This window comes from Balaenoptera ricei, chromosome 6 (genome assembly GCF_028023285.1).
Source record: "Balaenoptera ricei isolate mBalRic1 chromosome 6, mBalRic1.hap2, whole genome shotgun sequence".
NCBI classification, from domain to species: Eukaryota; Metazoa; Chordata; class Mammalia; order Artiodactyla; family Balaenopteridae; genus Balaenoptera; species Balaenoptera ricei.
In genome coordinates this window covers 52,696,818-52,712,139 of record NC_082644.1, presented here as the reverse complement: position 1 = coordinate 52,712,139, position 15,322 = coordinate 52,696,818, and the positions used below count along the sequence as shown (strand labels likewise).

At 33.8% G+C, this 15,322-nt stretch overlaps 1 protein-coding gene across 9 annotated transcripts in view; it reads right to left on the bottom strand.

Annotated features, from left to right (window-relative positions):
• Positions 1–15,322, bottom strand: part of HACD4 (3-hydroxyacyl-CoA dehydratase 4) — a 110,860-nt gene that overhangs the window by 78,535 nt on the left and 17,003 nt on the right. For 4 of the 9 annotated variants that reach the window (XR_009503652.1, XR_009503650.1, XR_009503651.1 and 1 more), the window contains exons 5-7: positions 13,423–13,529; positions 10,548–10,673; positions 9,508–9,658 (exon numbers count right to left, since the gene is read on the bottom strand). Coding sequence is in view for 5 of the 9 variants with exons in the window: in XM_059924645.1 (XP_059780628.1) it covers positions 9,576–9,658; positions 10,548–10,673; positions 13,423–13,529 (316 nt within the window). In the remaining 4 variants the exon portion in view is untranslated. Of the gene's footprint in view, positions 1–8,424; positions 9,659–10,547; positions 10,674–13,422; positions 13,530–15,322 lie in introns of those variants that run through there. The other 5 variants (XM_059924649.1, XM_059924646.1, XM_059924645.1 and 2 more) reach the window with 4 other exon arrangements.

The window sequence follows — 15,322 nt, the reverse complement described above, 5'->3', positions numbered from 1 at the left end:
TGTGGGATGCAGCAAAAGCAGTTCTAAGAGGGAAGTTTATAGCTATACAAGCCTACATCAAGAAAGAAGAAAAATCTCAAATAAACAATCTAACTTTACACCTCAAGGAACCAGAGAAAGAAGAACAAGCAAAACCCAAAGTTAGCAGAAGGAAAGAAATCATAAAGATCATAGCAGAAATAAATGAAATAGAAACAAAGAAAACAATAGCAAAGATCAGTAAAACTAAAAGCTGGTTCTTTGAGAAGATAAACAAAATTGATAAACCGTTAGCCAGACTCACCAAGAAAAAGAGGGAGAGGACTCAAATCAATAAAGTTAGAAATGAAAAAGGAGAAGTTACGATGGACACCACAGAAATACAAAGCATCCTAAGAGACTACTACAAGCAACTCTATGCCAATAAAATGGACAACCTGGAAGAAATGGACAAATTCTTAGAAAGGTATAACCTTCCAAGACTGAACCAGGAAGAAATAGAAAATATGAACAGACCAATTACAGGTAATGAAATTGAAACTGTGATTAAAAATCTTCCAAACAAAAGTCCAGGACCAGATGGCTTCACAGGTGAATTCTATCAAACATTTAGAGAAGAGCTAACAGCCATCCTTCTCAAACTCTTCCAAAAAATTGCAGAGGAGGGAACACTCCCAAACTCATTCTATGAGGCCACCATCACCCTGATACCAAAACCAGACAAAGATACTACAAATAAGAAAATTACAGACCAATATCACTGATGAATATAGATGTAAAAATCCTCAACAAAATACTAGCAAACAGAATCCAACAACACATTAAAAGGATCATACATCACGATCAAGTGGGATTTATTCCAAGGATGCAAGGATTCTTCAATATACACAAATCAATGTGATACACCATATTAACAAATTGAAGGAGAAAAACCATATGATCATCTCAATAGATGCAGAAAAAGCTTTTGACAAAATTCAACACCCATTTATGATAAAAACTCTCCAGAAATTGGGCATAGAGGGAACCTACCTTAACATAATAAAGGCCATATACGACAAACCCACAGCAAACATCATTCTCAATGGTGAAAAACTGAAAGCATTTCCTCTAAGATCAGGAACGAGATAAGGATGTCCACTCTCACCACTATTATTCAACATAGTTTTGGAAGTCCTAGCCACAGCAATCAGAGAAGAAAAAGAAATAAAAGGAATACAAATTGGAAAAGAAGAAGTAAAACTGTCACTGTTTGCAGATGACATGATACTATACATAGAGAATCCAAAAGATGCCAACAGAAAACTACTAGAGCTAATCAATGAATTTGGTAAAGTTGCAGGATACAAAATTAATGCACAGAAATCTCTTGCATTCCTATACACTAATGATGAAAAATCTAAAAGAGAAATTATGGAAACACTCCCATTTACCACTGCAACAAAAAGAATAAAATACCTAGGAATAAACCTACCTAGGGAGACAAAAGACCTGTATGCAGAAAACTATAAGACACTGATGAAAGAAATTAAAGATGATACCAACAGATGGAGAGATATACCATGTTCTTGGATTGGAAGAATCAATATTGTGAAAATGACTATACTATCCAAAGCAATCTACAGATTCAATGCAATCCCTATCAAATTACCAATGGCATTTTTTATGGAACTAGAACAAATCATCTTAAAATATGTACGGAGACAGAAAAGACCCCGAATAGCCAAAGCAGTCTTGAGGGAAAAAAACGGAGCTGGAGGAATCAGACTCCCTGACTTCAGACTATACTACAAAGCTACAGTCATCAAGACAATATGGTACTGGCACAAAAACAGAAACATAGATCAATGGAACCAGATGGAAAGCCCAGAGATAAACCCACGCACCTATGGTCAAGTAATCTATGACAAAGGAGGCAAAGATATACAATGGAGAAGACAGTCTCTTCAATAAGTGGTGCTGGGAAAACTGGACAGCTACATGTAAAAGAATGAAATTAGAACACTCCCTAACACCATACACAAAAATAAACTCAAAATGGATTTGAGACCTAAATGTAAGACCCGACACTATAAAACTCTTAGAGGAAAACATAGGAAGAACACTCTTTGACATAAATCACAGCAAGATCGTTTTTGATCCACCTCCTAGAGTAATGGAAATAAAAACAAAAATAAACAAATGGGACCTAATGAAAGTTCAAAGCTTTTGCACAGCAAAGGAAACCATAAACGAGATGAAAAGACAACCCTCAGAATGGGAGAAAATATTTGCAAACAAATCAACGACAAAGGATTAATCTCCAAAATATATAAACAGCTCATGCAGCACAATATTTAAGAAACAAACAACCCAATCCAAAAATGAGCAGAAGAACTAAATAGACATTTCTCCAAAGAAGACATACAGATGGCCAAGAAGCACATGAAAAGCTGCTCAACATCACTAATTATTAGAGAAATGCAAATCAAAACTACAATGAGGTATCACCTCACACCAGTTAGAATGGGCATCATCAGAAAATCTACAAACAACAAATGCTGGAGAGGGTGTGGAGAAAAGGGAACCCTCTTGCACTGTTGGTGGGAAGGTAAATTGATACAGCCACTATGGAGAACAGTATGGAGGTTCCTTAAAAAACTAAAAATAGAATTACCATATGACCCAGCAATCCCACTACTGGGCATATACCCAGAGAAAACCGTAATTCAAAAAGACACATGCACCCCAATGTTCATTGCAGCACTATTTACAATAGCCAGGTCACGGAAGCAACCTAAATGCCCATCAACAGACGAATGGATAAAGAAGATGTGGTACATATATATAATGGAATATTACTCAGCCATAAAAAGGAACGAAATTGGGTCATTTGTTGAGACGTGGATGGATCTAGAGACTGTCATACAGAGTGATGTAAGGCAGAAAGAGAAAAACAAATATCGTATATTAACGCATGTATGTGGAACCTAGAATAATGATACAGATGAACCGGTTTGCAGGGCAGAAGTTGAGACACAGATGTAGAGAACAAACGTATGGACACCAACGGGGGAAAACCACAGTGGGGTGGGGATGGTGGTGTGCTGAATTGGGCGATTGGGATTGACATGTATACACTGATGTGTATAAAACTGATGACTAATAAGAACCTGCACTATAAAAAAACAAACAAATAAACAACTAATACTAAACTTTCTTTGGGTTATTTGTATGGAAATATGTTAATATAAATGTTTCAGACATTACATGAAATTTCTAAAAATCTTATATGTTCTGGTATAATGTTATAAGTCATAATTCTAGTTAGTACTTTAAAATGTATATCTCAGAAATAACTAAATTTCCTTGTCAATTGCATTATTATGAACTTTCATCAAATCTTTAACTGTGGTCATTTTTAAGTCTTTTGTCATTTACAGACAGTTCTGGGTGTACTCTGATGCTTTTGCAAAAATGTTTCTATAAAAGGGTTTCATCTTCAAGGAATTCATGGAAAAGACTCTGACAAGTACAGGCTTCTGGTAACTGACTATACTGCTGAACTGAATGAATAAGTATTTTCAGAACTCTAATGGAAAACTGATGAATTCATAAAAGTGCTAACAAAAGATCAAGATAAAAAAAATTAATTACATGGGACTGAGTGAACTGATGAGGATGATTATAATTTTTGTGACTTTCTGTTTGAATAAAAAAAAAAATCCCACAAGGACTCAGAGGCAAAAAATATACAAAACAATTTTCACTGCAAAGTAAAGGAGCTGTTACAGTGAAGGATTACTGGACTGAATGTCAATATTATGACATAGTATGAGTGTGCCTCGTGTTTGGTAATTGCAATCTTTGTTGCTTTTGTTGTGGTCATCCATTTACAATGCTTGGTGTCAGTTTATTTATCTCTCGTAAAAATAAAATACAGTGTGTGTGTTTAAAAAAAAAACTAAAAATTTGTAAAGGCAATTATAACTACAATAAACAGTAAAGGGATAAGCATGAAGATGTAAAATATGGCTTCAAAAACACAAAATGTGGGAGAGGGGAGTAAAAAATTTAGATCTTTTAGAATGTGTTTGAACTTAAATGACTATCAGTTTAAAGTAAGTAGATATAATTATGAGTCAACATAAATGAACCCATAGTACCCACAAATCAAAAACCTACCAAAGATACACAAAAACCAAACAGAAAGGAACTTAAGCACACTACAAAAGAAAATTATCAAACCACAATGGGAGAAACGAAATGAACAGAGAAGAACTACAAAAACAACTGGAAAAAAGTAATAAAATGTCCATAAGTAAATACCTATCAATAATTACTTTAAATGTCAATGAACTAAATGCTCTGATCAAAATACACAGGGTGGTGAATGAATAAAAAATAAGACCTTTCTATATGCTGCCTACAAGAGACTCACTTCAGGGTGAAAGACACACACAAACTCAAAGTGAGGGAATGAAAAAAGATATTTCATGCAAACAGAAATGACAAGAAAGCAGGGGGAACAATACTCATACCAGACAAAACGGACTTTAAAACAAAGCTATACCAAAAGATCATGAAGGGCATTATATAATGATAAAGGGATCAATACAGAAAGAGGATATTACATTCATTGACATATATGTACCCAATATAGGAGCACCTAAATATATAAAGTAAATACTAACAGACATAAAGGGAGAAATTAACAGTAACACAAGAATAGTAGGAGATTTTAATACCTCACTGACATCAATAAACAGATCATCCAGACAGAAAATCAATAAGGCAACAGAGGTCTTAAATGACACAATAGACTGTTGCACTTAATTGATATCTACAGGACATTACATCTGAAGAAAGTAGAACACACATTCTTTTCAAGTGCACATGAAACAGTCCCCAGGATGGATCACATACTACATCACAAAACAAGCTTTAACAAATTTAAGAGGATAAAAATTATATCAAGCATTTTTTCTGACCACAACACTATGAAACTAAAAATTAACTACAGAAAGAAAAATGAGAAAAGAACAAAGATGTGGAGACTAAACAACATGCTACTAAAAAACCAATGGGTCAATAATGAAATCAAAGAGGAAATCAGAAAATACTTTGAGACAAACATAAATGAAAACACAACTTTACAAAATCTATGGGATGCAGGAAAAGCAGATCTCAGAGGGAAGTTCATAACAATACAGGCCTTCCTCGAGAACTAAGGAAAATCTCAAATAAACAACCAAACCTGCCACCTAAAAGAATTAGAAAAAGAAGAACAAAGCCTAAAGTCAACAGAAGGAAGGAAATAATAAAGATCAGAGACAAAATAAATAAAATAGAGGTTAAAAAAAAACAATAGAAAAGATCAATTAAACCAAGAGCTGGTTTTTTGAAAAGATAAACAAAATTAATAAACCTTTAAGCCAGGCTCACCAAGAAGAAAAGACAGAGGACCCAATAAACAAAATAAAAAATGAAAGAGGAGAAATAACAGCCCATATCACAGAGATACAAAAAAAATCATTAGAGAATACTATGAACAGTTATATGCCAACAAATTGGACAACCTAGGAGAAATGGACAAATTTCTAAAAACATACAGCCTGCCAAGACTGAGTCAAGAATAAACAGATAATTTGACAGACCTATCACTAGAAGTGAAATTGGATCTGTAATAAAAAACCTCCCAGCAAACAAAAGTACAGGACCAGACCGCTTCCCAGGGGAATTTTACCAAACACATAAAGAAGAATTAATACTGCTCTTTCTCAAACTATTCCAAAAAACTGAAGAGGAGGGAACACTCTCAAATTCATTCTATGAGGCCACCATTACCTTGATATCAAAACCAAAGACACTACAAAAAGAAAGAGAGAAAATTATAGGCCAATATATTTGATGAAAATAGATGCAAAAATCCTCAACAAAGCATTAGCAAACCAAATCCAACAATACCTAAAAAGAAACATATACCATGATCAAGTTGGATTATTCCAGGGTCACAAGGATGTTTCAACATACGCAAATCAATCAATGTGACACACCATATTAAAAAAGAGGAAAGATAAAAATCACATGATCATCTCAATAGACATAGAAAAAGCATTTGACAAAATTCAACAACCATTCATGATACAAACTCTCACCGAAGTGGGTACAGAGGAAACATATCTCAGCATAGTAAAGGCCATTTACAAGAAACCCACAGCCAGTGTAATACTCAATGGTGAAAAGCTGAAAGTATTCCTTTTAAACTCAGGAACAAGAAAAGGATGCCCACTCTCATTGCTTCTATTTAACATAGTATTGGAATTCCTAGCCACAGCAATCAGACAAGAAAAAGAAATAAAAAGCATCCAAATCGTAAAGAAAGAAGTAAAACTGTCACTATTTATAGATGACATGATATTATATACATAGAAAACCCTGAAGTCTCCACCAAAAAACTGTTAGAATAAATGAATTCAGTAAAGTTGCAGGATACAAGATTAATATACAAAAATCTGTTGCTTTTCTATACACCAATAATGAACCATGAGAAAGAGAGAGCAAAAAAATAATCCTGTTTAAAATCACATCAAAAAGAAAAACACCTAGGAATAAATTTAACCAAGGAGGTGAAAGACCTATACTCTGAAAACTATAAAACACTGATGAAGGAAAATGAAGATGATACAAAGAAATACAAAGATATCCTGTGCTCTCACATTAGCAGAATTAATATTGTTAAAATGGCCATACTACCCAAAGCAATCTACAGATTTAATGAAATCCTTATCAAAATACCCATAACATTTTTCACGCAACTAGAACAAATAATCCTAAAATTAATATGGAACCACAAAAGACCCCGAATTGCCAAAGCAATATTGAGGAAAAAGAACAAAGCTGGAGGTATCACCCCACAGGACTTCAGACTACACTACAAAGCTACAATAATCAAAACATCATGGTACTGGCACATAAAAGACACATAGATCAATGGACAGAACAGAGAGCCCAGATATAAACCCATGCAGTTATGGTCAATTAATCTATGACAAAGGAGGCAAGAATATACAGTGGAGAAAAGACAGTCTCTTTAATAAGTGGTGCTGGAGAAAATGGACAGCTACATGTAAAACAATGAGATTAGAACATTTCCTCACACCATTACAAAAATAAGCTCAAAATGGATTAAAGACCTAAACGTTAAGACTGGAAACTATAAAACTCCTAGAAGAAAACACAGGTGGAACACTCTTTGACATAAATCAGCAATATTTTTTGCTTTCTCCTAAAGCAAAGAAAACAAAAGCAAAAATAAGCAAATGGGACCTAATTAAACTTAAAAGCTTTTGCACAGGAAAGGAAACCATCAACAAAATGAAAAGACAACCTACTGAATGGGAGGAAATATTTGCAAATGATGTGACTGACAAGGGGTCAATATCCAAAATATACAAACAGCTCATACAACTCAACATCCCAAAAAACAATCCAATCAAAAAACTGGCAGGACTTGAATAGAGGTTTTTCTTTTTTTTTTTTTTTTTTTTGAGGTTTTTCTGAAGAAGACGTACAGATGACTAACAGGCACATGAAAAGATGCTCAACATCACTAATTATTAGAGAAATGCAAATCAAAACCACAATGAGACATCACCTCACACCAGTCAGAATGGCCATCTTCAAAAAGTCTACAAATAACAAATGTTGGCGAGGATGTGGAGAAAAGGGAACCCTCGAACACTATTAGTAGGAATGCAAATTGGTGCAGCCACTATAGAAAAGAGTATGGAGGTTCCTTAGAAAAATTAAAAATAGAACTACCACATGACCCAGCAATTCCACTCTTGTGTATATATCCAGAAAAAACGAACACACTAATTCGAAAAAATACATGCACCCCAATGTTCATAGCAGGCAGCACTCTTTACAATAGTCAAGACATGGAAGCAACCCAAATGCCCACCAACAGATGATTAAGAAGATGCACTATACATATAAAATGGACAATTACTTAACCATAACAGAATGAAATTCTACCACTTGCAGCAACATGGATGGACCTGGAGAATATTATACTTACTGAAGTAAGTCAGACAGAGAAAAACAAACACTATGATATCACTTATATGTGGAATCTAACAAATAATACAAATGAATGTATATGCAAAACAGAAATAGACTAACAGACACAGAAAACAAACTTGTGGTTACCAAAGAGGAGAGGGATGGAGGAAGGGACAAATTAAGGGTATGGGATTAACAGATACAAACTACTATATATAAAATAGTTAAGCAACAAGGATATACTCTATTGCACAGGGAATTATACCCATTATCTTATAACAACCTATAATGGCGTATAATCTGCAAAAATACTGAATCACTATGCTGTACACCTGAACTAACATAATATTGTAAGTCAACTATACTTCAATAAAAACAAAAGCAAAATAAAATGTACAGCTTCTTAAAAGGATAATTTTAATACTTATTTTAAAATTCCAAATATATTACCTTTATAAAGATATCAACTACCTTTATTAATACTCAATTGTTTCTTTTCATATGTTTTATTTAGTGGGAATAAGATTACCCATCTTTTATAATTACATTTCCATTACCTGGTTCTTACTGTCACAAAATATTTAGTACCCTTTTTATATAGTTATTGGATAATAAGATTCTATAATTCTCTCAAGAAAAGTGAATGATATACTGAAGGTATAGAAATTATTCTATTAGTCAATTATTCACATATATTTTAGAACTTCAAAGAAAGGAGCATTTTTCAAAAGTATAAGTGATGATATATGATTTATAGCAATTAGCAATAATAATTCAGTAATAAATAATCTGAAGCATCACTGGTTCTCAATTTTCTTGCCTTATTTAAATGATTTACTATATTTTTGTACCTTTTATCTCCTTTAAGGTATGTATATGGCTTGATTAGATTTTTTTAAAAAGGAATATGCGGCATTATTTGTGAAAACGAAGGTCTACTTTGTTTTCCTCAGGGTCCTCTTTTAAGCCATCAAAGTCTAAATAACTTGTGTAATATTAACAAATACTCTTTCAGGGTTTGGAAAAATGTTTAATTTTCTAAGTGTGTCTAATGTTTAAGGTGGGTGTTAACTCTGGGGACAGTGACATCTGTCTATAAAATAGGTTATTCTAGAAAAATACAGAACATATTACACATCACTCCCCTCCCACAGATCAGTTGCTACTTGGGAACTCAGAAGTGAAAAGAAATATATGTAAATAGATGTAATTTAGGTTAGCAACTTTGGTTTCTTAGTTTAACACAATCTACTCCAGTTAAAATCTTATTTCTCATTAACCTTACAGGAAAATAATCAGGCTTCACACAATATAAACTTATCTTGTGTAAAATTCACAGCTTTGGTGAAACAGGTCGTGAAGAGTATACATACTAAAAACAACATGTGAGAAACACAGACTGCTGTATATGTCAAGAGTTTTGGGGAGGAGAGCAATTATTGCATGTCATGGATTTTCATGAAATACTAGGTATTTTTCCACCTGTGTTGTGTTTACTGCAGCTGAATCCACAGCCTCTCCTTTCTTATGTCACATCAGAGTGCCATGCTTCACATTTTCTTCTTTTTAATGGGAAAGACTCTGAGGATGTCTCTTCTTTCTGAGTAAAGATGACTATAGGTAAAATACATACCTGATGTGGAGAAAGAAATGGCAAAAATTAAGACTGATTAACCATCTCTGTGGAAAGAACCATGGTTTTGAAATATAGAGTGCTGCCTGGAGTCCAGGGAGAAGACACTTGTAAAGGAGACTCAAAGAAGGAATACTTAAAGAGTCCAGATTTTCTGCAGAAGGGGAAGTAAAGCAAACTCCTCCATCTTACTGTTCTGTTTATTGCAAGGAAGGAACTTTTCTTTAGCTCTCTCCATTTCCCCTAAAGTTTTACATTTGTCTTCTCATGTGTTGTTCTTACATACCTGATAGTTGTTATCTTCTAGAGGTAATAATTATCTTAAGGATTTGTGAAGGTTAGAGCTGGAGAAACTAAAATTTAACAACAGAAGTCTGTTTCCCAATTTCCTGGACAAATTAATTAATTGATTAGATTTTCTCAACTGTAAGTTTTTGTCCTATATATTTTTCTTGAGCCTTTAGCACCTACTCCCACTTGCCTGCTAGGAAATGCTAGCACATAAGGGCAAACAAACAGGAAACAAAACAGATATAAATGGGAAATCCAGAAATAGCCAAGTTTACTTAGTTTGACATCTAGATTTTCTTTGTAGATGCTTGTGTTTGTGGTGAAAACTTTTATATTTCATACACAAAGCAGTTACATTTTCTACTAGTAAAACTGTTCCTGTTCATACAGTGCAAACAGTGATATATTTGATCTCATGATGACCTGCAAAAAGCATTATAACTTCTAAATACTTTACTAACAAGGTCTAGTTCGTCATGTCAGCCTTCTTTTTCCATCTCTCCCATGTTTACAGACCTTTCTACTAAGGTAGATGGCAGCACAAACCAAAAAGCACAGAAAGAATACAAAAACAAAACAAAACAGAAAAGCCACTTACCTATAAAGAGCATCATGAGATATATTTTCAGCACATATGGGAAATAGATGGATAAGTCAAAGGGCAGCTTTGTGGAGTAAGTGCCAAATGATTCAAAATAAGGCAGTGACTGATAGATGGCAAATGCTGTTTAAAGAAAAAAGGAATCATGAAGGTTTCCCTCCTTAACTTGCTACAGGGATGTGTATATATGTATGCATAGTTGAAGGATATTCCGAATTTGATAACGACTGTTTTGTGATAATTGCTGAATCCTTTTGCCAAAGCTATAGCTTGATATAGAAATCCGCTGATCAGATTGGCAAGGCCATTATAGCAGTGTGATTTGTTGAATTTTGTCCATTTTTTACTTTATTATGCCTACACAAAAACAGTTTACAGTGTTTCTTTTTTTATTGAGGTATAGTTGATGTACAATATAAGCTTCCGGTGTACAACAGAGTGATTCACAATTTTTAAAGGCTATACTCCACTTATAGTTAATATAAAATATCTGCTACATTCCCTGTGCTGTATAATATATCCTTGTAGCTTATTTATTTTATACATAGTAGTTAGTACAGAAAATTGTATCTCAAAATACCTGTCCTCTTAGCCACAAGTAGGGGTTACAGACGAATGAACATGGAAAATGCTTCATATATTCTCCTCTTGGAGTTTCATAACACACATTGGTATAGCAGAGATTCTGTCAAGTTCTGCAATAAAGAAACTGGTTTCACCCATTTCCTCAGCTTAACTGGTCTTGGAATAGCTCTTTCTTCCTCCCCATCCCAGGAGTACTTAATACAAATTCTGAGGAATCGTGTGAGAAATGCTGGCCTAAATTATTTTGAGGGAGGAGGCTCATGTCAAATAAAAAGAGATGGACATTCTATGAAATTGTGTCCATGTATAGACTTTGTATAACATTTCATGGAATAAAATGATAATGTACTATGGTTATATAAGATGTTCTCATCAGGGTAAGCTGAGTGAAGGTACATAGGAACAATGCACTGTTTTTGCAACTTACTGTGAGTCTAAAATTATTATTTTTTATTTGCCTTTTTTAAAAAGACAGAGGAAAACTCAGGCGCCCACAGCTGTTAGAGCCAGAGAGTGGAATCGGCACAGGGTCTGCAACTGACACTAAAGCATGCCATCTAAGATTTCCATGGGCAGCACCTAAGTCTCTGGCATTTTATTAGTATAGTTGATTTGATTATGAATATGAGCTTGGTTTTTGTCTTATATTATCAGATAGGAAATTATAGTTATTAAAAGATATTAGAATTATCAAAAGTCAAGCAGGTTTTCTTAACTACATGTTTTTATACTTTGGGACATTTGAAATATATAGAAATATATAAAGATAAAATTACTACGCTCTACCACCCAGAATTAATCATTATTGATATTTTGTTATATGTGCTTTCAAAATTTTTCTGGATATACTTTGTTTTTTAATTGCAAGAATAAGTTTATGAATCTAATTTTAATAAAAGAATATGCATTTTATGGCAACTATATATAAACATGGCTTTCCTAAGAAAGGAGAATGCTTACAATTATAGAATAAAAAAAAAAGTTTCCTATATATTTATTCATCCCTATTTTTAGGAAAATATTAGTCATATTTCTACTTTATTCCTTTATATATTCTTTATAGTATTTTTCATATTATCTAACAAATGAATGTACTTAATAAATAAATGTTTCAATGAGTGATGGATTTTGTTCTCAAATAAATGGCCAATCCATTTTTTATGGTTTTCAAGAAGATTATTCCCTAGATTCTTTTGGCATAGTCTGTTTGGAAACAAAACAGATCTTTAAATTATATCTAATGTGATTTACTATAATATAAGCTCCTTTTCTCTGCTCACTGGTAGATAGACAACGTGTGGTTATATCATATATACTTTATAATTATTGCCAAAGTCACCATCATTTTATGTTAAATATTTCTGTATGTTTTCCCTTAGTTACTTAACATGTGCTCTCTTAATTTCTTTATGCCTTCGGTTTTCAAAAACTTTTATCATGTCTGTTTCAGAGTTCCCTACCAGTCTGCTAAATCCATTACAGAGGGAAGCAAATATTCCCCAAATATCCTCAAGCTCTTTGCAAATTGATGCTTTTAATTATTTGATTTTAAGCTTTAGGTTTACATTTAGGCTAAGTAATTAGCCTACTTCACATTGTATTTAATGATTAATTGTTTATTGAGCATGTATACTGGGTGCATAAGACAAAGGAAGAAAGAAACAAAGACAACTCCAGATCCCCATGGAGCTTAGAGGCTAGACAGGGAAATAGACATTAATCAAAGAATCACACAAATGTCTAATTACAACTAAGATAGGTCTTACAAAAGAGATTCATTGGGGGAATTAATGTTGATGAGGAAATTGAGGAACGCTTCCCTGAGAAACTAATGACTGGTCTAAAGGTAGAGTTAACTGTCACTGGCAGAGAATAGGCAGCATGGTAGATGGTAAGTGGGAAGGCTAGTCCAGCCAAGGGGGAACTGAATTTCTATGCATTACAAATAATCACTGAGTCACTAAATGTTAAATCCCCTTTGGATGAGTAAACAGACTTAGAGAGGTTAAATGATTTACCCAAACTCAGCAAGTTAATGAAGTTAAAGGCCCTCAGATGTCCTCATTCCTCATCCAATATTTTGTCTACTGTGCAGAGCTGCTTCCCCCGTAACTTTACTTTTTAAGGTTTTGCTTCTTTGCATCAAGGGAAGTATGCCAGGAAAGATAACACTGAGTCAGCTGAACAGTAGCAAAAATAGTAACTTAATCATCAAAAAGTTTTGTGAATCATTATAACAGGATTGCTTTTGTTAGTAAGAAGTACAGAAAAGTCACTCTTTTCTTACCTTCAGCGAGAACACACAAAGGATAAATCGGCATCCATAGTGTTTGACTGAGCCATGTCAAGACAGCATAGGATATTCCAATGACTGATAACATGCTGTAAGTGTACCTGAAAGGAGACAAGTTTGCTCATAAACATCATTTGCTGCTGATGTCTGGGAAATAGCAGGAGAAGAAAGTACCTTACTGTGTAATTGAATACACAGATAAAACTGGAGAGTACGCAAATTCCTTACTTTATTTCCTGTAATGTAAGCAGGAGAAGAGGTAAAAAATGGAGAGAGAGGAACCATGTCAGTCTGGCTTGTCTTATGGGGTGGATCATGGATAATTATAGAGGGAAGAAAGAAAAATGTAACTCTTATCTCCCAGCAAATTACAGTTACAAGTTTCCTCAAATAGTGACTTCAATTTCACTCAGAAGCCAAGCCCATTTTATAGAGAGGCTAAGTTTTTAAGACAGACAGACTTGTAAATATCTAGGTAATGAATTTAAAAAATAAAAAAAAATATGTATCATCTTGTGTGAATAATTAAAGAACTGGCCTTAGGAGCTTGTTTTGGGTATAGGAGGCGGTTTTAAACCTGCCTTTATGATGTAATAGATGAAGGAGTCAAAATCTTTTCATTTCTCAAGCTTAAGCATACATCAGAATCACTCAGAGGGCTTGCTAAAGCACAAATTGTTAGGCCCTATCTCCAGAGTGTCTGATTCAGTGGACCTGAGAATTTGTATTACAAACAAGTTCCAGGTGACGCTGATGCCACTGGTCCAAGGACCATACTTAGAACTACTGGAAAAGGCAGTGCATACATATGGCAAAACAAAATTCAAAACCTTGAAAACATGAATGCAGAAAAGTAAATCTTTCTCTCATTCCAGGACCCTAATTCCACTCCTCAGAGGCAATGACCAATGCCAATTTCTCATATATTCTTTCCAAAATATTTTTGCATATACTTACCTATGTGTATATATACTATATATAATATACATCAGCAGTGCAAGCACTCACCAAACATAGCATGTTATCAAACTTTTTGTTCTTTACCAATATAAGGGAAAAATGGTATCTCACTACTTTGATTTTTTTTCTCTTATTACAAGAGTAGGTAAGAATCTTTTCATATGTTTAAAAATCACTTCTGATGAAGTCCAATTTGTCTCTTTTTGTTGTTGTTGTTGCTTGTGTTTTTGGTATTAAATCTAAAAATCCATTGTCAAATCCAAGATCAAAAACATTTACCCCTATGTTTTCTTCTAAGAGTTTTATAGTTTTAGCTCTTCCATTTAGGTTTTCAATCCATTTAGTTAATTTTTGTATGGTGCAAAGTAAAGGACCAAATTCATTCTTTTGCATGTGGATATCCAGCTGTCCCAGCACCATTTGACCAAAAGACTATTTTTCCCCATTTAATGACCTTGGCATCCTGTCAAAAATCAATTGACCATAAATTTGAGAGTTTATATCTGGACTGTCAATTCTATTCCACGATATATCCTTATGTCCGTTACCACACTCTTGATGTGTGCAACTTTGGTTGCTGTGTAATAAGTTTTGAAATTGGGAAGTGTGAATTTTCCAACTATGTTCTTCTTTTTTGAGATTGTTTTGGCTACTCTGGGTTCCTTGGGTTTCCATATGAGTTTTAGAATCAGCTTCTCAACTCCTGCAAAGAAGCCAGCTGGGATTCTGATAGGCATTGCATTGAATCTGTAGATCAACTTGAGGAGTGTTCCATCTTAAAAACATTGTCTTCAACCTATAAACACGGAATATCTTTCCATTTATTTAGATCTTCTTTAATTTCTCTGCACAATGTTTTATAGTTTTTAGTGTACAAGTTCTGCCCATCTTTTGCTAAATTATGTCTAAGTACTTTATTTTTTGATGTTTTGTT